This window comes from Gouania willdenowi, unplaced genomic scaffold (genome assembly GCF_900634775.1).
Source record: "Gouania willdenowi unplaced genomic scaffold, fGouWil2.1 scaffold_119_arrow_ctg1, whole genome shotgun sequence".
NCBI lineage: Eukaryota > Metazoa > Chordata > Actinopteri > Blenniiformes > Gobiesocidae > Gouania > Gouania willdenowi.
This window is the reverse complement of record NW_021144867.1, coordinates 976,520-1,001,060: the sequence shown is the minus strand read 5'-3', so window position 1 is coordinate 1,001,060 and position 24,541 is coordinate 976,520. Positions and strand designations below refer to the sequence as shown.

At 41.1% G+C, this 24,541-nt stretch overlaps 1 protein-coding gene across 2 annotated transcripts; it reads left to right on the top strand.

Annotated features, from left to right (window-relative positions):
• Nucleotides 1-1,308: 1,308 nt before the first annotated feature.
• LOC114458427 (cadherin-related family member 5-like) lies at nt 1,309-24,485 on the top strand. 2 transcript variants are annotated; one of them, XM_028440793.1, is made up of 17 exons: nt 1,309-1,332; nt 1,594-1,635; nt 5,778-5,967; nt 12,626-12,795; nt 12,894-12,959; nt 13,147-13,230; nt 13,345-13,434; nt 14,076-14,177; nt 14,876-15,061; nt 15,184-15,274; nt 15,360-15,457; nt 15,557-15,760; nt 20,327-20,437; nt 20,511-20,577; nt 21,921-22,250; nt 22,551-22,711; nt 22,813-24,485. In XM_028440793.1, exons 1-17 carry the CDS (start codon nt 1,324-1,326, stop codon nt 23,287-23,289), a joined length of 2,478 nt encoding a protein of 825 aa, XP_028296594.1. In that variant the 5' UTR covers nt 1,309-1,323; the 3' UTR covers nt 23,290-24,485. The 2 variants fall into 2 exon arrangements, with proteins under 2 accessions (XP_028296594.1, XP_028296595.1); XM_028440794.1 differs by lacking the exon at nt 21,921-22,250.
• Nucleotides 24,486-24,541: the final 56 nt, after the last annotated feature.

The window sequence follows — 24,541 nt, the reverse complement described above, 5'->3', positions numbered from 1 at the left end:
TCAATAGGGCTGAAACAAACTTTTAGATTTATCAAACGTACTGAGATCAAACATGTTTCAGGTTTATTATTTAGCTGAAATCATTGAGTCTGCTGATCAGTATTGATCATATTCTAATAAAGCAGTGATTTCAGTATTGATCATATTCTAATAGAAGCACAAACAGATGTTACACGTTGTACCTTCACTGCTTCCTTTGTGTTTATTTCACATTAAAATAGTTTGTATTTTTACTGGTACAGTTTGAACATGCAGTAAAGTGCATGTGAACGTGGACGCTGAGATAATTAAGATAAACCATCAGAGAAACACTTTGATAACACACACACACTTTATGTTTGTACAAAACTAACCACAAAGAAACCCTGTGAAGACAAATTTATTAAAACAACTTCTCCTCTCAGTGTTAGAAATGAACCTTATAATAAAATAATAATAATGGGATGATCAGTAATTAACACACCACTCTATTAACGTTATTTATTTGTGATCAGAGACTTTAGTTTGATCTGCAGACGTTTGAATCTAAACCAATATCTTTTTGTTTTTTTTGTACATCGAATGTTTAAAGGATTTTTTCTTCTTAAACACGTCGTGTCATATCAGACTTTTCTATACGATCAATAAACCTGATTCTTTGCGATCAATAAGCCTGATGGAAGGCTTGTTTCCATTTGTTTCTGTGAAGGTCAGGCTGGATGATTGATGGAGGATGGATGTTATAAAGTTTAATAACCAATATTTCAATACTTGAATTGATCAATAAGTGAGTTCTGACCCTGATCAGAACTGATCTGTAAAGAATGAACAAAGATCACCTGCTTCAACATCTGGAATCCACACTTCTATCACATCTGGTTTTTAGTTTAGGTCTCGGTCAAACCAGTTCACCATCCTGTCCTTCGGATCCAGGACAGGGATGCAGGCGGGGCCATGAGCAGGTGCTCAGCATAGTTAGGGCAGGAAGTACCAGGACAGGAAGCACCAAGACAGGAAGTACCAGGACAGGACGTACCAGGACAGGAAGTACCAAGACAGGAAGCACCAAGACAGGACGTACCAGGACAGGACGTACCAAGACAGGAAGCACCAAGACAGGACGTACCAGGACAGGAAGTACCAGGACAGGAAGCACCAGGACAGTACGTACCAGGACAGGAAGCACCAAGACAGGAAGTACCAGGACAGGACGTACCAGGACAGGAAGCACCAAGACAGGAAGCACCAGGACAGGACGAGACCTCTCTGCTCCACCTCCCACAGAGACGAAGAGGAAAACCAACCAACACCATGTAGACACACATTCTGTGGTCAGTGTCACTAATGAACCAGGTAACATAGCTGTGATGGAGTTATATATATATATATATATGTACAGTATATATATATATATATATATATGTGTGTATACATGTAATGAACCAGGTAACCTGGCTGTGATGGTGTCATCATCTGCAGTCAGTTGAAGCAACTACTAACTGTTGTTGATTGGTTGTTTTGTTTGGTTTTTTTTATCATAATTTGTTCATATTTCATCATATTTTCTTCATATTTTATTTGTATCTTATATTTTGTTTGTACTACCATAAACAGGTCAGTGTCACTGTGTGCTACCAGGGTACTACCATGGAACAGGTCAGTCTCACGTCTAGTCTGAATATAAACCTCTGGTCAGTCCTTGAAGGCCACATCAAGCATAGCTGGTCTTTATATTGAATGTCAAACGTTTAAACATTAGCTTAATAGTTACCAGGTTCCATAGTTTCTGAGGACACACCAAAAGCCTTGTTGTAATACAGTATCAAATGTTTCACTGAAGTCTTAAAAAAACCAATGTAAAGCAGCATGTTCTGCTTGACTTTTCCTGAACTTGTCTCAAACAGAATATCATGTCCATTGTTCTTCTTGTGCGCGGAGAGGACGCTGGCGCTGACTATTCGCCGCTTCTCTGTAGAATCCGTCCTCCCCTGACATTTTTGGATTAAATACGTGGAGTGGTATTGCTGTGGAGTCTGGGGATTATCGCCGCCTGCATGGCCGCCGTCATCAGTCTCTGCTCGCCGGCTCTATGGCTAACCGCTAGCGCCGGTGTTTCTCCACACATCGTGAGGTCTGAAGGCCGAGCTCCAGTGCAGCTGGGTCTGCCATACAGGCCTCGCTACATCCACCGGGGATCCGGCCGCCGGTTCACTCTGAACAGACACGGCGGTTGCGGCTCCATCGCGTCCCTCTGGTCTCTAGCACGTCCCGTCGCACAGCAGACACGTCATCGTCATCACCAGCTACGTCATCAGAACGCCGCCGCCCCAGGTACAGTTAACAGAAAACCCGGAGTGGATTTCACTCTCCTCCGCTCATTAAACAAAAAACTGGACTCAAAAACACATCTCACACTACAACAACTAAACGTTCAATCTCTGTCAAATAAATCTGGACTTATGCATGACCACATCTTAGATAAAGACATTGACATTATGTGCCTCTCTGAGACCTGGCAACAGCCTGGGGTCTACTCAGTCCTCAATGAGGCATGCCCCCCTGGGTACTCGTACCTGGAAAAGGCCCGCACAACCGGACGTGGTGGGGGGCTTGCTGTAATATTCCGTGAAAACATTCACCTTTCTCCTCTGCCTGTGCCCAATGTCACTTCATTTGAAAGCTTGGTCCTTCAATGCAAACATCCCCTCTCAGCCCTCATTTATCGCCCCCCCAAATCACAACCAACCTTCATCTCAGACATACATGATTTTCTCATCTCCCTATGCACATCACACAAAAATATCCTGGTTATTGGGGATTTCAATATACACATGGACTCTCACACCTCCCGACAAACATCTGATTTTAAACAGGTCCTGGATTGCCTCAACCTACAGCAGCTTGTTGATGGACCCACACACAATAAGGGCCATATACTGGACTTGATCATCACAGACTCCATCCCTCTCACAGATCTCCACATTCATGACATTGGCGTCTCAGACCACCAGGCAGTGACAATCAAAGTCCCCTTATCATCTCATCTCAATAAACCAAAACGGCAGATGACATACAGGAACACCAAGAACATCGACTCCACCTCCTTTACCCAGCACCTTCAGCTTCTTTCACCCCCTCTGTACTCATCAGTCAGCGATCTTATGGACTACTACAACGACAACCTCAGCTCCATCCTGGACATTCATGCCCCACAAAAAACCCGGACCGTCACTTTCACCCGTTCAGCTCCCTGGTTCACAGACAAGCTCAGGGCCATGAAAAGGTTGGGCCGCGCCCTGGAGCGAGCCAGCAAAACATCTAGCCTGACGGTGCATAAGTTGGCCTACCGGGAACATCAACACACTTACGCAAAAGCCCTCTCCACCGCCAGGTCTGAACACTATTCAACAGTCATCAATAACAACCCAGGAAACTCAAAAAAACTATTTTCCACTGTCAGCCATCTCCTCAAACCACAGATCCCATCACATCACACACCTACAGCAATAAACTGCAACATTTTCCTTGACAGTTTTACATCCAAAATTGACAATATCCGCTCATCTCTCGCACCTCTTCAAAATTCCATCCATGACATCTCGACCACACCCGTTAAACAACATCTCACACACTTCATACCCACAACGCAGCAGGAGGTCGAGAAGATTGTCTGCACCTCAAAACCATCCACCTGTTCCCTGGATCCCATTCCCTCTCCTCTGCTCAAAAGTCACAACCAAATCATTAGCCCCCTCATAACAAAAATCATCAATCTCTCCCTGAAAACTGGCAACGTCCCACTTTCCCTCAAAACAGCTTTAATCAAACCACTCCTGAAAAAACCTTCTCTTGACCCTGAAAACTTATCAAATTACCGTCCCATCTCCAACCTCCCATTCATATCCAAAATCCTGGAAAAAGTAGTCTCCTCACAGCTCCACAATCACCTCAAAACTAACAGCCTACATGAAAAATTCCAATCTGGTTTCCGCCCCTCCCACAGTACAGAAACAGCGCTCATCAGAGTCACAAATGACCTGCTGATGACCTCCGACTCCGGTTCCACATCCCTCCTCATTCTTCTCGACCTCTCTGCTGCCTTCGACACCATCGACCACAACATCCTTCTCCACCGTCTCCAGCACATTGGCCTCTCTGACACCATCCTTCACTGGTTCCGTTCCTATCTCACTGACAGGACCGAGTACGTGGTCCTGGGGAATGCTAAATCCCGCCCCCACACTATCACCTGTGGGGTCCCCCAGGGCTCCGTGCTCGGCCCCACCCTCTTCACTATTTACATGCTTCCCCTCGGGTGTGTCGTCGGCAGGCACGGAATTAACTTCCACTGCTACGCTGACGACACACAACTCTACCTCAAGGTCTCCCCCTCTGGGTCCCCCTCTGCCACCCTCACTCGTCTCAGCTCCTGCCTGGAGGAGATAAACGCATGGATGAGACAAAACTTCTTGCAGCTGAATGGCTCAAAAACAGAAGCCATCCAAACTGGTACTCCTCAACAACTCCGTACCTCCCCCATCGCCTCAGTTTCAATTTTTGGCCACAGCATTCCCCTCTCTCCCTCCATTACCAACCTTGGGGTGAAGTTTGACCCCCACCTTTCCTTCGACAACCATGTCACCCACATATGCAAAACCTCTTTTTTTCACCTCCGTAACATCTCAAAACTTCGTCCTTTCCTCTCCCTTTCGGCTGCAGAGAGGCTCGTCCATGCGTTTGTCTCCTCCAGGTTGGACTACTGTAACGCTCTCCTCATCGGGATCCCTGGCAGGAACATCCAAAAACTCCAGTTTGTCCAAAACAGCGCTGCCAGGGTCCTGATGAGGGTGCGGAAATACGATCACATCACCCCCATACTCCGCACTCTCCACTGGCTCCCCATCTCCGCCCGCATAGAGTACAAGGTCCTCCTACACACCCACCACTGTCTGCACGGTGATGCCCCCACCTACCTCACTGACCTCCTCACACCACACACCGCAACCAGGACCCGGTCAGGCCAACAGCACCGTCTGCTCGCGCCCAGGACGCGGCTCATGACTATGGGGGACAGGGCTTTCGAAGCTGCCGCTCCTCGTCTGTGGAACGCCCTTCCTGACCACCTTAGGTCTCCACAGACGGTGGATGCTTTTAAAAAAGGACTAAAGACCTTCCTTTTTAAAAAAGCCTATAGCTAATTTGAACTTGTCTTGCTTTTATTGTTGTATTGTATTGTATTTTTATCCTGTTTACCATGTAGCACTTTGAGATTTTATTTGAAATGTAAAGTGCATTATAAATAAAATTCATTATTATTATTATTCTACCACTTCTGAATCCACATTGTGTCTCCAGTAAAATATTTGACGAGATAAGCGTATTTAATCTATTTAGTAGCACAACAGACTGAATGTTAGCGCCTATAGAGAGAAGTGATAAACCTTGGTAGTTGCCACAAATGTTCCTGTCACCTTTCCTAAGAATTGGAACTATGTTGGAATCTTTCCAGCCTCACATATTAGAATCACTTTGGTCAAACATCTGATGTAGTTCTTAATGCTGCCAGTATACTTCCTCTAATGAGGTGATGGAGTCATTTATATATAACCCGTAATGTATATGATATAGAATAATAAATATTTATATATAAACAACACCTGTATTATATTATATATCAGGCATAAATATGTGCTGCTGTGGTTTGTTTGTTTGACTCCATAAACAGGAATCAGGTCACATGATGAGGTGTGTGTGTGTGTGTGTGTGCGTGCGTGCGTGCGTGCGTGCGTGTTGAACAGAGCTGGTTTTTATGGCAGGTGAAAGTCCGCTGCCATGGTAAATGTGAGCAGATAAAGAAGACGAAGAACATCATTTTATGTTGGGCGAACACAAACATGGACGAGTTTCACTTCCCTGTGAGAACAACCTTCATCTTTCTTCTTCTGAGTTTTCATGGAACCACAACCACAGCTCAAACAACTGAACAGCGTGAGTATTTATGACTTTATATCAAACTAAACTAAAGATGATAGACGAGCAGAGATGTTTCACCTTCTTTCTTTTCTCTGGATATTTTAAACTACAACAGATACTGTATGTATTGAATGTATCTATAGAATGATTATCAGATACAAAGCTTTACATCTTAAAGCTTTATGTTTTTACTGATTCACTGAGATCAACTTCACATTATGTTTAACCACAAATAAGACTTCCTGTTCCTGTCTAACATCTGGAACATCAGTCTGATTCCTATCAAACATCTGGAACATCAGTCTGATTCCTATCAAACATCTGGGACATCAGTCTGATTCCTGTCAAACATCTGGAACATCAGTCTGATTCCTGTCAAACATCTGGAACATCAGTCTGATTCCTATCAAACATCTGGAACATCAGTCTGATTCCTATCAAACATCTGGAACATCAGTCTGATTCCTGTCAAACATCTGGAACATCAGTCTGATTCATGTCAAACATCTGGAACATCAGTCTGATTCCTATCAAACATCTGGAACATCAGTCTGATTCATATCAAACATCTGGAACATCAGTCTGATTCATATCAAACATCTGGAACATTAGTCTGATTCATATCAAACATCTGGAACATCAGTCTGATTCTTATCAAACATCTGGAACATCAGTCTGATTCCTATCAAACATCTGGAACATCAGTCTGATTCCTGTCAAACATCTGGAACATCAGTCTGATTCCTATCAAACATCTGGAACAACAGTCTGATTCCTATCAAACATCTGGAACAACAGTCTGATTCCTGTCAAACTAGGGATGTCCCGATCAGGTTTTTTGCCCCAGAGTCCGACTCCTTTGATTTTGAGATTTGTCCGATACCAAGTGCTGATCCGATATTTCTATAATACATTAGAAAGATAAAAAACAGATCAGGATTTCCCTTATTTATTTTATTCACCTTATTTTAACATTTAACCCTAAACACAGTACTTCTGTGACATATCTTGATCAATCAAGCAATAAATAAATAAGAAAAATAACTTTAGACTTTAGTGCAAGATTAAATAATATTTAATAAAAATGTCTAGAATAAAAATGAATAGTGCCTCATCTTAAAATACCCAACAGGTCACAGTGTTGTAAAGCAAGGCCAGTAATGTACTCTTAATGCTTACTCAACTCATTTAGTTTCACAGATTGAAATGTATGTTTTTCTTGACGGAAAGTATGACAACTTAATATCATTGGCATTGCAGGTCCCGAGCATGTAAAGTATTAGAGTCATTCTTTCAGCACTAACGCAGCACAAACGATTGAGACCATTTTCACAGAGTTTTGCGTGGGGTGGGGGGCAGCTTCACCTAGGTAGGATGGTCTATTCTCACACACAAACATACACGCGCACACGCAAATCACACAAACACTGGCGCGAGCACGCACACAAACACTTGTGCAGAGCAGCCAAACACACCCTCAAACATCTGTGCGCAGTGCGCACACACACTAGCATCAGGCTAGTTACCAGAGAGGCTAACCATACATTTGGTCTCTTCCAAACAGAACAAATGTTGTAGGAATTTACCTGCTGTTGAACTCTTTTATTCACAAACGTCTGAGAACTTCGGTCTAACTCTTCACCTCCGCTCTGCATCCAACTTGCTCTGTCGACCAAACAACAGACAGGGCTAAAGTTCTTCTGTCATCATGTTCTACCAGTTCTGCAGCTTCAGAGTTTTCTTATCCATTTACACCATAACCAGAGCGCTTCTGTTTACCTTCGCAGTGCAACATTGAAAAGGCTCCGGTTTGACGCGGCGCAGCGTAGCGTTCCGAACGTTGTGTAATCAATATACCGGTATGGTGGTATATTAAAAATGTATATCGTAATGAAAATATATCGCAGTATTTGGTATGAACCGGTATACCGCCCACCCATATTATGATAATAAATATATTCCGATTCAGTCTGAAACCACGTGATTGGGCCCGATTTCCGATCACGGGATCAGATCGGGACATTCTTATGTCAAACATCTGGAACATCAGTCTGATTCCGGTCAAACATCTGGAACATCAGTCTGATTCCTGTCAAACATATTTTATTCAAAGTAACGTCCAACATGAGTCGTTAGATTTAAAGATCTGATCACATCCCACAGCGATGGACCACGATTAGAACCAGTCTGATGTTTGGAGGTTTTTGTGTGTTTGTTTCTGGATTGACTTGTGCTGAAACCTTTCCACATTCAATCATGTCTTTCCTGTCAGAGGTTGTGTTGCATCTTTGTGTCATCAGTTGCCCTTTGAGACTGTGACAGACTTTATTACGGGCTATTATGTAATCAGGGGATGGGGCCACACCTCAGGGGGGCGGGACTACTGGTACCAAGTTATCAGTGCCGTTCACAGACACAGTGAAATATCCCACTGATCATTTACTGAGAATAACCCAGTGAACAGATGTGGTTTCACTGTAAAACAGAGATACAGTATATACTATATATATTTACATATTATGATACTTATAACTGTTAGATATATGAGTTAGGATTAAATCATAGGTTAATGAGTACCTTAACACACACACACATACAGAGATACACACTACTGTGTGTGTGTATGTATGTATGACATTATATATGTAGACGCCTCACGGACTGACGCTGCCTATTGGAGCTGACAATCAGCACTGCCGCCATCTTGGACAGGTCTCTAATGCTCCCGGCCTGCATTTATTTCTACTGAGGAAGGTGTATCCTTAATTACAATAATCATCATAACTCCCCGAATTTTTACCTGATTTTCACATGGTTTAGTTTGTTACAAACGGCAGAGATTTAGTTATAAAACAGGACGCTGTCAACAATGAAAAATACGTGCTTTTATGCTTAAAGACTTTGTATAATGCTCTAACAAAGACATGGTAGGTTATGGCATATTGATAAATGTATAAATAAATTAATTTGATATTTTATTAGTACAAGTTTGATTGTTCATTTGAATTTATCACACACACACACAATGTATTATAGATTTAATAATCTTTATTATTAATAATAATATACTTCTATATTATACAAATATGATATAAAACTATATAATATGAAAATACATTATATAAAACAATACACATTTTTTTACTGCATATTGTTGATTGCACTTTTTATTTGAAAAACAAAATTTGAAAAATATTAATATATTTTGTTGTTCATTTGATTCCCATTAAAAACACTCATTTTGTGTTTATTTGATTCAAATAAAGCCACTTTGATAAGAATAACTGTATATTATATATATAGGCTTCAAAGTTTCATTTTCAGTTTTTTCAATGAAAAGATGTACCTTGGTTAAAAAAACACTGCAATACATCACTAATTCCTAAACATACAGAAAAAAAAACATGTTCAGCAAAGTGTGATATTAACTTTTGTTTTCCATATGAATCATATATACTGTATCTCTATCAACATGTAGAGTAAAAATACACCTCTTTGTAGATGACATGGGAAGTTGAGGACAGATAGGGTTGCACCATATCTAAGCTTGACAATCTGACCCGTCCTGTCAAAATGATCAGGTTTGAAGTGCTCAGCGCTGATAGATTAGTAACAACAAAACCCTCCTGTCTTAAAACAACTTCCCATTGCCTCTTTAAACCTGTGTCACTGGGAAACCTTCAAAATGTGAAGAAGAATAAAACAGCAAGAGACAATGAGAGAAAGAGCACCAGTTCCTGCTCTTATACATGTAAATAACGTTCGTTACGATGACATAATATTATAAATGGTAAATAAACCAAAAGTATTGTTCAATCTTACTTGTGAAAGGTATTCCTGCGGGATCTGGCTTGAATACTGCGTCGGTTATTGCAATTAAAAGCTGCACAAAATGCCGGCATAGTTCTCTGAGTGAGGAGACCTGTCCAATATGGCGGCAACGTTTCATGCGATCCAGCACGTCATGAGGCGTCTATGTGTATAATGTCTATGGTGGAGCCACTGCAGAATAAGCGGATTCGGCATCTCGCTGCGCGCAAAGCATGCTGGTCCGGGTCAAAGGTCAGGACTACCCAGCTCCCGCCTAGCTCGTATCATAAAACGTAAACATGGCCGAGTCTGACAAAGATATTGAATATTTTGAGCGTTGTAAAGTGGATGTTTTAAAAGAATATTGTAAGAGACGTGGACACGTTGTTACTGGGAAGAGGAAGAAAGAACTGGTGGCCCTCGCTTGGGTATTGTCATTTCAAAAAGCGCCTATAGTTTTGACAAAACAGCAGGAACGAGAGGCTGTCAACCTTGATTATAAATCTCTGCTCGAGATCGATGTTGACAGTTGATCCTGGGGGGATCGGGCATATTGTGGCGAGAAAGAAAAGGACGCCAACAAACACCCGAAACCTGCTGGGTGAGAGACACCTCTCTAACATGTACACCACAATATAATATTTATATACTAGTTTACTAGTTAGCTTTAATGTAGTACAGTATATGTCAAACTTACTGATTTAATCCATTCGGCACGACGTTCTGGATCTTTTCTTTCAGTAGGAAATGGGATGAGTACGTATGGCGGGTCGCATATACATCGTGAGGTTCCTTTATTGCACTCTTGAACAGGGCAAAACTCTTTCATCCACGAATTAAGCCCACGTGTACCGTTGGAACAGCCACGCACTGAACAATGGGACCCTTGCATATTGCCTTAAAACGACCTTAAGCAAAGTAAATTCCTAAAAGTCCGTATAAGTAGCCGGTTGTTCCGCTAGACAGGGGCTTTGTTGGCACGCTGGGCAGTCGTGAACTCTGACCCGGATATATTGACCCGGGAATCGCACATGCGTACTGATAATGCTGATTTGGCTTATACAACCGGTGCTTTTCCTTCTACCTTGGCTCAGCCAATCATCATCCACTATAAATATCGCCCGGAGTGGGCGGGGCTTCCTCTTTCCCTGCAGCTGTAATTGATTGGTGGTGTGTGCCATGTGTGTTTTAAGTGACTTAATTGTAAGTAAAGTGTATTTATAAGTGAGGGTTATATTTTTGATTACGCTAAATGATGGTTGATTCTTGATTAAAGTCATTTGTAAAGAAATTTTGATCTGATTAATTTGACTTTACTAAACATGATTTGAATCATCCACATGTATTCACGTGGGTTACTGTGTATTCATGTGTGTTACTGTGTATTAATGTGTGTTACTGTGTATTAATGTGTGTTACTGTGTATTCACGTGTGTTACTGTGTATTCACGTGTGTTACTGTGTATTCACGTGTGTTACTGTGTATTCACGTGTGTTACTGTGTATTCACGTGCGTTACTGTGTATTCACGTGCGTTACTGTGTATTCATGCGCGTTACTGTGTATTCATGTGTGTTGCTGTGTATTCATGTGTGTTACTGTGTATTCATGCGCGTTACTGTGTATTAATGCACGCTACTGTGTATTCATGTGCGTTACTGTGTATTCATGTGTGTTACTGTGTATTAATGTGTGTTACTGTGTATTAATGTGTGTTACTGTGTATTAATGTGTGTTACTGTGTATTAATGTGTGTTACTGTGTAATAATGCGTGTTACTGTGTATTCACGTGCGTTACTGTGTATTCACGTGCGTTACTGTGTATTCACGTGCGTTACTGTGTATTCACGTGCGTTACTGTGTATTCACGTGCGTTACTGTGTATTAATGCGCGTTACTGTGTATTCATGTGCGTTACTGTGTATTCACGTGCGTTACTGTGTATTAATGCGCGTTACTGTGTATTCATGTGTGTTGCTGTGTATTCATGTGTGTTATTGTGTATTCATGCGCGTTACTGTGTATTCATGCGCGTTACTGTGTATTCATGTGTGTTACTGTGTATTCATGCACGCTACTGTGTATTCATGTGCGTTACTGTGTATTCATGCGCGTTACTGTGTATTCATGTGTGTTACTGTGTATTCATGCACGCTACTGTGTATTAATGCACGCTACGGTGTATTCATGTGCGTTACTGTGTATTCATGTGCGTTACTGTGTATTCATGTACGTTACTGTGTATTCATGTGCGTTACTGTGTATTCATGCGCGTTACTGTGTATTCATGCGCGTTACTGTGTATTCATGTGTGTTACTGTGTATTCATGTGTGTTACTGTGTATTCATGCACGTTACTGTGTATTCATGCACGCTACTGTGTATTCATGCGCGTTACTGTGTATTCATGCGCGTTACTGTGTATTCATGTGCGTTACTGTGTATTCATGTACGTTACTGTGTATTCATGTGCGTTACTGTGTATTCATGTACGTTACTGTGTATTCATGTGCGTTACTGTGTATTCATGTGCGTTACTGTGTATTCATGTGCGTTACTGTGTATTCATGCACGCTACTGTGTATTCATGCGCGTTACTGTGTATTCATGTACGTTACTGTGTATTCATGCACGCTACTGTGTATTCATGCGCGTTACTGTGTATTAATGCACGCTACGGTGTATTCATGTGCGTTACTGTGTATTCATGTGCGTTACTGTGTATTCATGTACGTTACTGTGTATTCATGTGCGTTACTGTGTATTCATGTACGTTACTGTGTATTCATGTGCGTTACTGTGTATTCATGTGCGTTACTGTGTATTCATGTGCGTTACTGTGTATTCATGTGTGTGTGTCAGTCTGCACAGCTCCGTTTCCAGTCGAGTTCTCAGAGAACAACATGCCTGGGGCTCTGGTGACGACCATCGACACGTTGGATGGAGTCACTTTAACAATTGTTGAACCTTTGAACCCAAAGTTTATTCTAGATGAAAATCAGCTGAAGGCACAAGAGGTTCTGGACTATGAGGTACATTTAAACATTTAAACACTCAAACAATTAAACATTCAAACTTTTAAACATTCTACCTTTAATTTAAACATTCTAACTTGCTCGTTGTCTCTCAGCAGGGGGAAAAGGTGGAGACGATCAACATCAGATGTTTTCAAGCTGCCACAGGAGCAGAAGGCAGAGTGAGTTTTGATTATATTAGTTTATTGATCAGTTACCCTTTGAGAACAGCTTTAGAGCAGATACTTTTACTCAGTGAAAATGTTGTCAGTCAGTCACTGTGTGGATGTGATCAGTTCATTATTGATAATAATCTTAAAGTCTGTGGCTGTAAGATGGTCACATGATCACATGACTGTGTTTTTCCAGCTGACCATCACGGTCCTCCTGCTGAACGTCAACGACAATTCTCCAATGTTCTCCAGCAAATCCTACACTTTGGACGTGGATGAGGTGAGAACATGTTGATATGAACCATTAAATAAATGATTACAGATAATAAATATAATTTAATATAATAATGAAAAGGTCTCTGCGTTCCTCTGATTACTTCAAACTGTTTTTCAGTTTACTCCACCGCGTTCCCTTGTCGGTGCTTTTCCTGCTCAAGACTTGGACCTCCACCCGGACCTTTACTACACCCTTACGCCTGACTCTGTGAGATCCACCTTTGAATAATGCTTAGTCATGGAGAAGGTCCCTTTGTTTAACGCTGAGTCATGGAGGATGTCCCTTTGATTGATGCTAAATCATTGATGATATAGCTTTGATTAATGCTGAGTCATGGATGACATTCATTTGATTATTGCTGAGTCATGGATGAGTACCTTTGATTAACACTTAGTCACGGAGGAGTTTCCTTTTATTAACGATGAGTCATGGAAGAGGTCCCTTTGGTTAATGCTTAGTCATGTGGCCATACCAGCTTGTCAGTGCCCAATCTTGTTAGATCTCGGAAGCTAAGCAGGTCTGGGTCTGGTTAGTAGTTGGATAGAGACCACTGAGAATTCCAGGTGCCACAGTGGGGGACGGTCGCTCCAGTGGTATCGGTCATTGTGCCCTTGGGCAAGACACTTCACCCACATTGCTTAGGTTGAATGTTGTGTGTGAGTGAGTGAGTGTTGGTGGTGGTTGGAGGGCACCACCAACACTCACTCACACATAATGCTTAGTCATGAAGGAGGTCAGTTTGATTAATGCTGAGTCGTGGAGGAGGTCCCTTTGGTTAACGTTGAGTCATGGAGCATGTTTTTGATTAATGCTGAGTCATGAAGCTGCTCTCTCTTTGTTTCCTGCAGAGCTACTTTAGTCTGAGGTCTTCAACTGAACCAGACCTGCTGGTCCATGCTGACCTGGACTATGACACAGTGCAGCATGTTAACCTGGTCCTCACAGCCCAGGTGAGTCTCACACAGAAAGTCTGGCTCTATGTTTGGAGCTGAGATTTGCCAGGATTTATTGAACACACTAATTCATTATTCCTGCAGACAAAATAGTTAAAATGAAATTATCTTGTAGTACAATATTCCACATGTAGAGAAAATAGAAATCATCTGTTTTTAAAAATACAAAAGTTGCTGGGATGTAAAGAGCGAGGATATCAACTAATTATTAAAACTATCAGAACAACAAGGAAAAGTTTTTGCGTGCCTGTGTGTGTGGAACGGCCCGGGGGAGGGACACAAGCAATATGCACAAGGTTTCATATTTTTAAATCAATATATAAACAAGTTATTTTCTCAAAGTATAGAGCTGAGGAAAAGCAATAATCTAGTTTATTGTTATCAAATATTTTGTGGAAGTATTAATGTATATCAGCCTCTTGTATGTATATAATAATAATATGAATAATAATAATAATAGTTTGATGTAAAGTCGAAAATGTCATGTTTTGAAAACTGAATGAAAAATGGTGGTGTGAGATAATAAATGTTACTCCCTTTAGAGCAGTGCATATATTTATGTTATCGACAATATTTATGTTAATACATATCATGTGATTAACCATGTGGCTACAAATAGAAACATGTGTCGAAGAACTACTGAAGCTTTATCAGCTCAAGTTAAATAAACAAATAAAGAAATAACGTGTTTTCAGGATACTCCACTAGGAGGGGCTGAAATTCCGTCTTTCACTGCAACCACAACCATCGCCGTAAACATTACAGACGTGGACAACAGACCCCCCTGGTTTGACCCCTGTAAACGCCACCCCCTGGGGGGAGGGGTGGTGGTGTGTCAGAGCCCTGGGTACACCACCACAGTCACCCTCAACGAGAGAGTGGTAAAACACACACGCACACACACACACACACACACACACACAATATGAAGGTAAATGTAACAGGTTTAATAGATACTGTTATACTATAATGTATAATATAAAGTGGTGGTGTTTGTGGTCAGGATGGAGCTATGGTCCTCAAACCTAAGCAGATCATTGCTGTGGACGGAGACACTGGGATCAATGAGGAGGTGGTCTTCTCATTGCTTAGCGGTTAGTAGCTCCACATGCAGCCTTATAATATTAATAAAAATAATAATAATAGCCTCCTCATCCCTTAACACTTTTCTCTTCTCAGGAAACAAGAACGATATCTTTGCAGTGGAGGAGTCTTCGGGGAACATCACCATGCTGAAAGCTGCTGATGTTCTGGAAAGCGTCACTCTGACTGTCCTGGTAACCACGCCCCTTTGTTCTGACTGTCCTGGTAACCACGCCCCTTTGTTCCCTTGCTGTTGTCACACTCCTTCACACACTGTGGTTTTCTTCCTTCAGGCATCTCAGAAAAACAACAGCCATCAGTTTTCCACAACCACTGTAACCATCAGAATTCATGTAGAGAGTATGCATAAACCTCGCTTCCAGAGGCGGAGCTACCACGCCGTCGTCTCTGCCGTGGGAACCATGGCGTTGGACCCAACCAACGATGACATGCCCCTGCAGATTATTGCCGTGGATGAAGACTACAACGCCACTGAGGTCAGAGACTATCTCCATCAGTGGTTTATTTTGATCACACACATCAGAACGTCACCAACATGGAAACAAAATAAAGCTGTGATTGTGGAACACACAACAGAGCGAGAACAGAACATCCTGTTCTGGAGCTGCAGGTCTTTGAAAATGATGCTAAGTTGTTATCTATTGTTATCTACAGATCTTTGAGTCTGACTCGACCTTTTTTATTCCAAATACTGAAGGATCTGTCCATGACTGAGGGTCTAAACATATTCGTTTAATGGGCTCATTCTTGTCTGATCTTGTCTGAACTTTGCGTGAAAATGTGTGTAAATCTGAGATCACATTGTGTCATAGGACAGGACCAACATGGGACTTATGAAACATTGGTATCTGACCAATCCCAGCGCACCAATGATCAGTTGTTGATAAATGCTGCGGCTAAATTTGATCGTCATGCTACGCCCTCAACTATTCCAGGTTCAGAGGCCCTGCCCACTGAGGTCAAACAAACATTTGCAAGGAAATAAATGTTTCTGAAATGAAAATCATCCTCACAGCTGAAGTGAAGAAAAACAAAGATGTTCTTTTAGGACGTGTGAAAATTGTAATTTAAGGAGCACATTCATACACTCTGTGGAAGAGAATAACGGAGAAAATTAACAGCGTTTTTTCATAATGGAACGGACTCAGGCTGAGAGTTAAATGAAATATTCATCCACAGCCTAAAAGTGTAAATCCTGCTATTTGATTAAGACAATTCTCACTCTGTCACATTTTGCTGTTCTGCAACACTAATCCTCTCAGATATGCGTACACGAGTTTAGACCAGATGTGAGATCTGATCATAGCGTACGATCATGTCAGCATTGATTAATACCGGAGCTTGTAATATGGTCAAATTTGGTCGAACGCACGTCCTACGCTCAGATCTGAACGTACCAACGGTTAATAAATGAGGTCATGTATTACACACAGTTAACGGCTATTTAATCAGAATCAGAATCCTTTTATTGTCATTGTACAAAGTACAAGAACATTGCAAATGCCTCCCATACAACATTCAAGTATACTAAAAGATTCAAGCCAGGACAGACACAGTTATCATTAAAAAAAACAACATAAGGTATGTTAAAAGTCTGTCAGAGTAAAAGGTTCATCAGTGTAAGGGTTATGCTGGTATCTATGGTGTGTGTTTATTGTTTAGTGAGTGGATGGCTTTTGGAAAGAAACTGTTGATGAGGCTGGTAGTGTGTGATCTGATTGTCCTGTATGGCCTCCCTGAGGGCAGAAGGGTGAACATGTGATGACCGGAGTGAGAAGTGTCTGTGACGATGTTTTTTGCTCTCTATGGTATCGGTTGCAATGTCTTGAAGTGAGGGAAGAGGGCAGCCAATGATTTTTTCAGCTGTTCTTAATGTCTTCTGTAGTGATGATTTGTCTCCAGCTGAGCAGCCTGCGTACCATGTTGTGATGTTATATGTTAAAATGCTCTCGATGGCAGAGTGGTAGAAAGCTACCTGCAGGTTTTTACAGATGTTGTCTTTTCAGGATCCGGAGGAAATGGAGGCGTTGCTGAGCCTTTTTGACAGTGGATGTAGTGTTTGTGGTCCAGGAGAGGGTGTCCATGATGTGTGTGCCTAGGAATTTGTAGCTGTGCACTATTTCAACACAGTCACCGTTTATGGAGATGGGGAGATGGTCAGTTCTGCTTTTCCTGAAATCTATAATGAGTTCTTTGGTTTTGTTTGTGTTGAGAGTAAGATTGTTTGCAGAACACCACAGAGTCAGATGTCCACAGATGTCATCTGCAAACTTTATTATGGAGTTGGAGGGATGGATTGGGGTGCAGTCAGAGGTGTAGAGACAGTACAGGGAAGGGGCTCAGCGAGATTTGTCTGGTCCCACATCCTAAAAAAAAGAAAAATGACTGGTTGTTATTTGTGTGGTATACAGCCAGGGGAGATGAGTAAATAATATGGATCCATTCTGTAAACTTTGCACCAAAACCAAACTATGTAAATTAAAAAATATATAATCCCACTCCACCTGATCAAATGCCCTTTCTAAAGTGTTTCAGACACATTGGGCTTAGTAAAGAATATTCATTAGTCTGTACATTAGTGAAAGAGTGGTGATTTTTAATAATAAATCCAGTTTGGTCAAGTTCAATAATTAGAGATAGGACAGTTTCCGATCAGCGTGCTAATATTTTTATTATCAACAATCAATAGAGAGATTAGATTAAACTAGTTTCGTGGTTTCAGGAAGTGCATCAGTGATCAGTTGTTCATAAGCTGTAAACATGTGAAAAAGATCAGTAGCAAAATGGAATCCATGTGGTGTTTAATTAACTTTTAGGGACCTAATCGTGGAACAAAGTTCCTTTGTTGTAAAAGCCTTGTTCTGTAGCTGCTTCTTCATTAACTTTAAGAATGTCAAAGGTTTAAAAAATGAATTGAATAAAGATGAATTATCCTCATATTGTGAAGTATAAAACTCAGAGTAATACTCATAAAAATATTGTTTATTTCTGAGGGATCTGTAAGCTTAATGCCCATCTCATTATGGATTACAGCAATGGATTGATCAGCTTTCTTTTATCAGAACCTTACCAGTTTTTTTAACCATGTTCGTAAGTCTTATTTTCTGATTTATTGATATGATTCTCTGCCTGTTTTACAGAAAGGAGTTTGAATTCAGTTTTAAGGACCAGACGTGGTTTTCATGAATAAATCATAATGAGCAGTGGAGACTGAGCCAGTGTTGCATCAATCTGAGATTCATCATTGGTCAGATAGTAGTAATGTATTAAAGCTCCACAGACGATGGCTATAACGTGTAGTTGGTATAAAAAAGACTCATCAATAGTAGAGCATGGCCTGATACTCACAGTGTCTGATTAGTGGAAGCAGCTGACTGTCCAGGAAACAATAATCTATGTTATGAAGAGTAGCTTCTACAGTTAGGGTTCTTAAAGTATCAGATATCAATCATCCCAAAGTATCAGATATTAACCATCCCAAAGTATCAGATATTAACCATCCCAAAGTATCAGATATCAATCATCCCAAAGTATCAGATATTAACCATCCCAAAGTATCAGATATCAATCATCCCAAAGTATCAGATATTAACCATCCCAAAGTATCAGATATCAACCATCCCAAAGTATCAGATATTAACCATCCCAAAGTATCAGATATTAACCATCCCAAAGTATCAGATATTAACCATCCCAAAGTATCAGATATTAACCATCCCAAAGTATCAGATATCAATCATCCCAAAGTATCAGATATTAATCATCCCAAAGTATCAGATATTAACCATCCCAAAGTATCAGATATTAACCATCCCAAAGTATTAGATATTAACCATCCCAAAGTATCAGATATTAACCATCCCAAAGTATCAGATATTAACCATACCAAAGTATCAGATATCAACCATCCCAAAGTATCAGATATTAACCATCCCAAAGTATCAGATATCAATCATCCCAAAGTATCAGATATTAATCATCCCAAAGTATCAGATATTAACCATCCCAAAGTATCAGATATTAACCATCCCAAAGTATTAGATATTAACCATCCCAAAGTATCAGATATTAACCATCCCAAAGTATCAGATATTAACCATACCAAAGTATCAGATATCAACCATCCCAAAGTATCAGATATCAATCATCCCAAAGTATCAGATATTAACCATCCCAAAGCTTTGTAGAAACGTTTCAATCGTTACTGCTGTTTTTGATGGTGAAGGATGGAGATGAAAGCTCAGTTCATGTCTCCTTCAGTATGAGATGATGGTTCATATCTCCTCTGTTATGAGATGTTGGTTCATGTCACCTCAGGTATGAGATGATGGTTCATATCTCCTCAGGTATCAGATGGTGGTTCATGTATCCTCTGTTATGAGATGATGGTTCATATCTCCTCAGGTATCAGATGATGGTTCATATCTCCTCTGTTATGAGATGATGGTTCATATCTCCTCAGGTACGAGATAATGGTTCATGTATCGCCAGGTATGAGATAATGGTTCATGTATCCTCTGTTATGAGATGATGGTTCATGTATCCTCAGGTATGAGATAATGGTTCATGTATCGTCAGGTATGAGATGATGGTTCATGTCTCCTCAGGTATGAGATGATGGTTCATGTCTCCTCAGGTATGAGATAATGGTTCATGTCTCCTCAGGGATCAGATGATGGTTCATGTCACCTTAGGTATGAGATGATGGTTCATATCTCCTCTGTTATGAGATGATGGTTCATGTCACCTTAGGTATGAGATGATGGTTCATATCTCCTCTGCTATGAGATGATGGTTCATGTATCCTCAGGTATGAGATAATGGTTCATGTATCGTCAGGTATGAGATGATGGTTCATATCTCCTCATATATCTGCTAATGTATGATCATGGTCAGAATGTACTGTGACTTATTGTCACAAAAACAATGTTTCTTTAGATGAAATCAGAGCAGAGATGGTGAAGTTTTATTTTCTGTGGATGTTTTTCATTCAAACTAAATGTTTGAATAATATTTGTGCACCTATTATTAATATTATTCAGGGAATAAACCCATACATCTCCTACTCCATCATTGGCAACAGCGACTTCAACCTCATCAATGGGTTCCTGTTCATGGCGAGGAAAGTGGAGGACGCTACGTTCTCCTTACAGGTGAAACACCTGATGCTGAATGTGGAAAACAGCTGCGCTTTAAAGGCTGACTCAGCTTTATTTATGCTCTCAGGTGACGGCGACTGACACGATAACCGATGAATCAGACACAGCAGAGCTGACCGTGGAGGTGAAGTCGGGTGAGAACACATCGTGATGGCAACACCAACACTTAGTTGGTGTTGCCTAAATGTAAAGCACATCTAGTGGCCTTGTAATGAAATGCGCTATACAAATACATTTCCCTTGCCTTGCCTTAGTTAGCTCCAACCATTAGTTATCTTAGTTAGCTCCAAACATTAGTTAGTTAGCTCCAAACATTAGTTATCTTGGTTAGCTCCAAACATTAGTTAGTTAGCTCCAAACATTAGTTAGTTAGCTCCAAACATTAGTTAATTAGCTTAGTTAGCTCCAACCATTAGTTATCTTAGTTAGCCCCAAACATTAGTTATTTAGCTCCAACCATTAATTAGTTAGCTCCAAACACAAGTTAATTAGCTTAGTTAGCTCCAAACACAAGTTAATTAGCTTAGTTAGCTCCAAATATTAGTTATCTTAGTTAGCCCCAGCCATGAGTTAGTTAGCTCCAACCATTAGTTAGTTGGCTCCAAACATTAGTTAATTATCTAAGTTAGCTCCAAACATTAGTTAGTTAGCTCCAAACATTGGTTAATTAGCTTAGTTAGCTCCAAACATTAGTTATCTTAGTTAGCCCCAGCCATGAGTTAGTTAGCTCCAAACATTAGTTAGCTTAGTTAGCTCCAACCATTAGTTATCTTAGTTAGCCCCAAACATTAGTTAGTTGGCTCCAAACATTAGTTAGTTATCTAAGTTAGCTCCAAACATTAGTTAGTTAGCTCCAAACATTGGTTAATTAGCTTAGTTAGCTCCAAACATTAGTTATCTTAGTTAGCCACAAACATTAGTTAGCTCCAAACATTAGTTATCTTAGTTAGCCACAAACATTAGTTAGTTAGCTCCAAACATTAGTTATCTTAGTTAGCCACAAACATTAGTTAGTTAGCTCCAAACATTAGTTAATTAGCTTAGTTAGCTCCAAACATTAGTTAATTAGCTGTTAGCTCCGAACACTAGTCATCTTAGTTAGCCACAAACATTAGTTAGCTCCAACCATTAGTTAGTTTAGTTAGCGCCAAACAATAGTTAGCTCTAGCCATTAGTTAGCTCCAACCTTTAGTTAGCTCAGTTAAATCCAACGATCTTAGACACTGAGATCATTGATGAGGTGAAAACACACATACACACACTGCTGGAGGCGTGCATGTCAGCAGGAGAATCACCATCGATGGCTGTCAGTGGGAAAACAAGAAGAACAGCAGATGAAGTCAAACGTTGGCAAGATAGTGGAAGAAGAAGCTCTAACTTCACTCCTTTAAATGTTTCCAATGTTTGTGCGACACATCGAATGTTTTTAAAGCTCTGACAAAGAAACGTAAAACTTCACGATTTCCTTTTTTTGAAGGTGTCACAACAACAATTCGTCCACCGCCGTCTGTGAGCTCTGAGACCCCCCCATCAACCATTAGAACCACCTCCAGCACCGGTTCCTCCAGTAGCACCGGTCCCTCCAGTAGCACCAGTTCCTCCGGTGTCACTCCAACCCTTCACACCAACAGTCCCTCCTCCTCCTCGGGTCCTGTCAGCCAATCCACGAGCAGCGTCACTGCGACCAGCCACACCTCCCATCCTGTGACTCCCTCCACCTCTGACCCCAACGCATCAACCCAAACCACTTTAACCACTAACCAACCTCCCACTGATGGAAGCTCCTCCACAACCACTGCTCCTCCAAGTGATCAACTTTACTTTGTTCATCCTCCACCATGAGCCCAACAATCACCCCCAGTTACACATGAACACATTAATAATAGCAATAATAATAATAATAATAATAATAATAATAATAATAATAATAATATTTAGTCAGTGAGGGTGTGTTTATTTTCTGTTTATAAAAAAATCAGATAAACTCCGACAACAGGAAATGAACTGTTTGGCTTTCACAATAAGAGTCTCCATTAAACACCTTCTGTTCCTCCAGTGTCTCCTGTTCCCAGTCTGATCAGAGGAACCCTGTGTTTGTATGTTTCAGGGGTGGGGGGCTACAGGGTGGAGGACATGGCTGCTCTAGGAGCATCCCTGGCACTGCTGCTGTTTGTGTGTCTGCTCATCATTGGACTTCTCGTCTATCGTCTGAAGAGAGGGGACAAAGCTTCACAGAAGATCTTTGAGGCCAGCAGGTTCCTCAGCACGGTGAGTCCTCTTACCAACACATCAGCAGCTTCACCAGGTCCTAAGTGGGCTTCATAGACGAGAACATCAGTGTGTGATCAACATCTGGTTTTGTCCCACAGCTCGGCCCTGGAGGTCCCAAAGAGGGAATCCAGTTCACCAATGAGGCATTCCAAAAGGACGAGGACAGAGGGAGTGTGTCCTCAGCTGGAAATGGAGGAGAAACATCTAAAGGAGTGTGGGACACTGAGGAGGAGCCGAGAGTTAGTGAGCTCAAGTTCTCAGATCTGCCTGAGGAGAACGAGAAGGAGGTGAAACCCATCCTGACTAAGGAACGCCGTGTGGAGGACGGGTACAAGTCTGTGTGGTTCAAGGAGGACATTGACCCAAACGCCATGAACCAAGTGGTTCTGATCCCTGACAGCAGAGAGGAAGAGGAGGATGAGGAAGAGGAGAAGGAGGAAGAAGAAGAAGAGGAAGAGGAAGGCTCTCTTAAGATCCTGGTCTCTGACACAGACCTGGACAGTGGACTAGGAGTGAAGATAGAAGATCCAGGAGAAGACTCTGAGAGAGATGAAGATCTGAACATTGATCTGTGATGTTCTATTTTAAAGATGATCATCAATGATCAGTGATCAATGAAGGTTCAAAATAAAAAGATGAAACTTCAGTGAATCGGATTTGATCATAAAAGCTCACACTGGGAACCAATGATCCTCCGTTTTATTCCTCAATAACAAAGTCAACATTTGTCAGTGTGATTGGACGCTGACCTACTCCTCTGTGATTGGACAATTATCTGCTCTTCATCTGTTATTGGACGCTGACCAACCTTTGATCATGGACATACTCTGACTGGGTCATTTGCTGCATTCAAATGCACTCGGAACTCGGATAAATCCGACAGAATGAATCGGGAAAAGTGCAATAAAAGGGCTCTTGAGCTGGGGACCCCGGGGGACTGCAAAATGGAAATGAAATTTAGCAAAATGGCGGTGCCCTCCGTTAGACATAAACAGTTGCTTTCTCCTCAACTTTTAAGTGCCATCTAATTTGGCATGTGTGTAACTAAAAGTTCAGAATAACTCTAGTGGCATTTCCATTCACACTTGTAAGTAATGATACCCGTATAGTTCAATGCACTCTCTACAGTCTATGGTTCAATGAAGCATGCAGGATTCCCACTGCTGGTGCATTAGTGTATGACATTTCTTTCTCTCTCTTACCCTGAAGGAGCTAATATGCATTTCCCTAGAAGGCATTTTTGCTCCTAGAAAAATATGAAAACAAACATCAGCTGACTGTGGCCAGTCATGTTTTCTGCGCTTACTGAATGAAACACATTTTCCTCGGAGGTCGAAATTGACGACCCGGATCTTTTTGGGTTCCAAGTGCAATCAAACGCAGCCAATGTCCTTATTTTCCCACTATCAGAGGAAGCTGTGATTGGTCCCAGTACAGACCAATAGGACTGTTTCCTGTCCTCATGGTACCAGTGATGTCACTTCCTCTGGTTTGCAATTATTCATTATTGGATTTTTTAGAAGGCTAAAATTAAAACTAAACTGTTGATGAATTAAAAACAATCCACAGATCACATGAAAGAGTGAAGCACAATGTTAGTGATAACGAGACAAATGAGTGAATGTAAAGATGTTTAATATTAACAGTGAAAAACTTAAAGGAACGTTTCTCCATCACTGAGTGACTGAGAGCATTTAAAGAACAGAACCTCACCCTGCATCACCTACTATCATCAACACCATCATCAGAATAAAGCATTTTAATCAGTGTGTTAATGTGTTCCTTTATAGTCTGAGTCCATCCCATAATAATCACATCAGCAGTAAA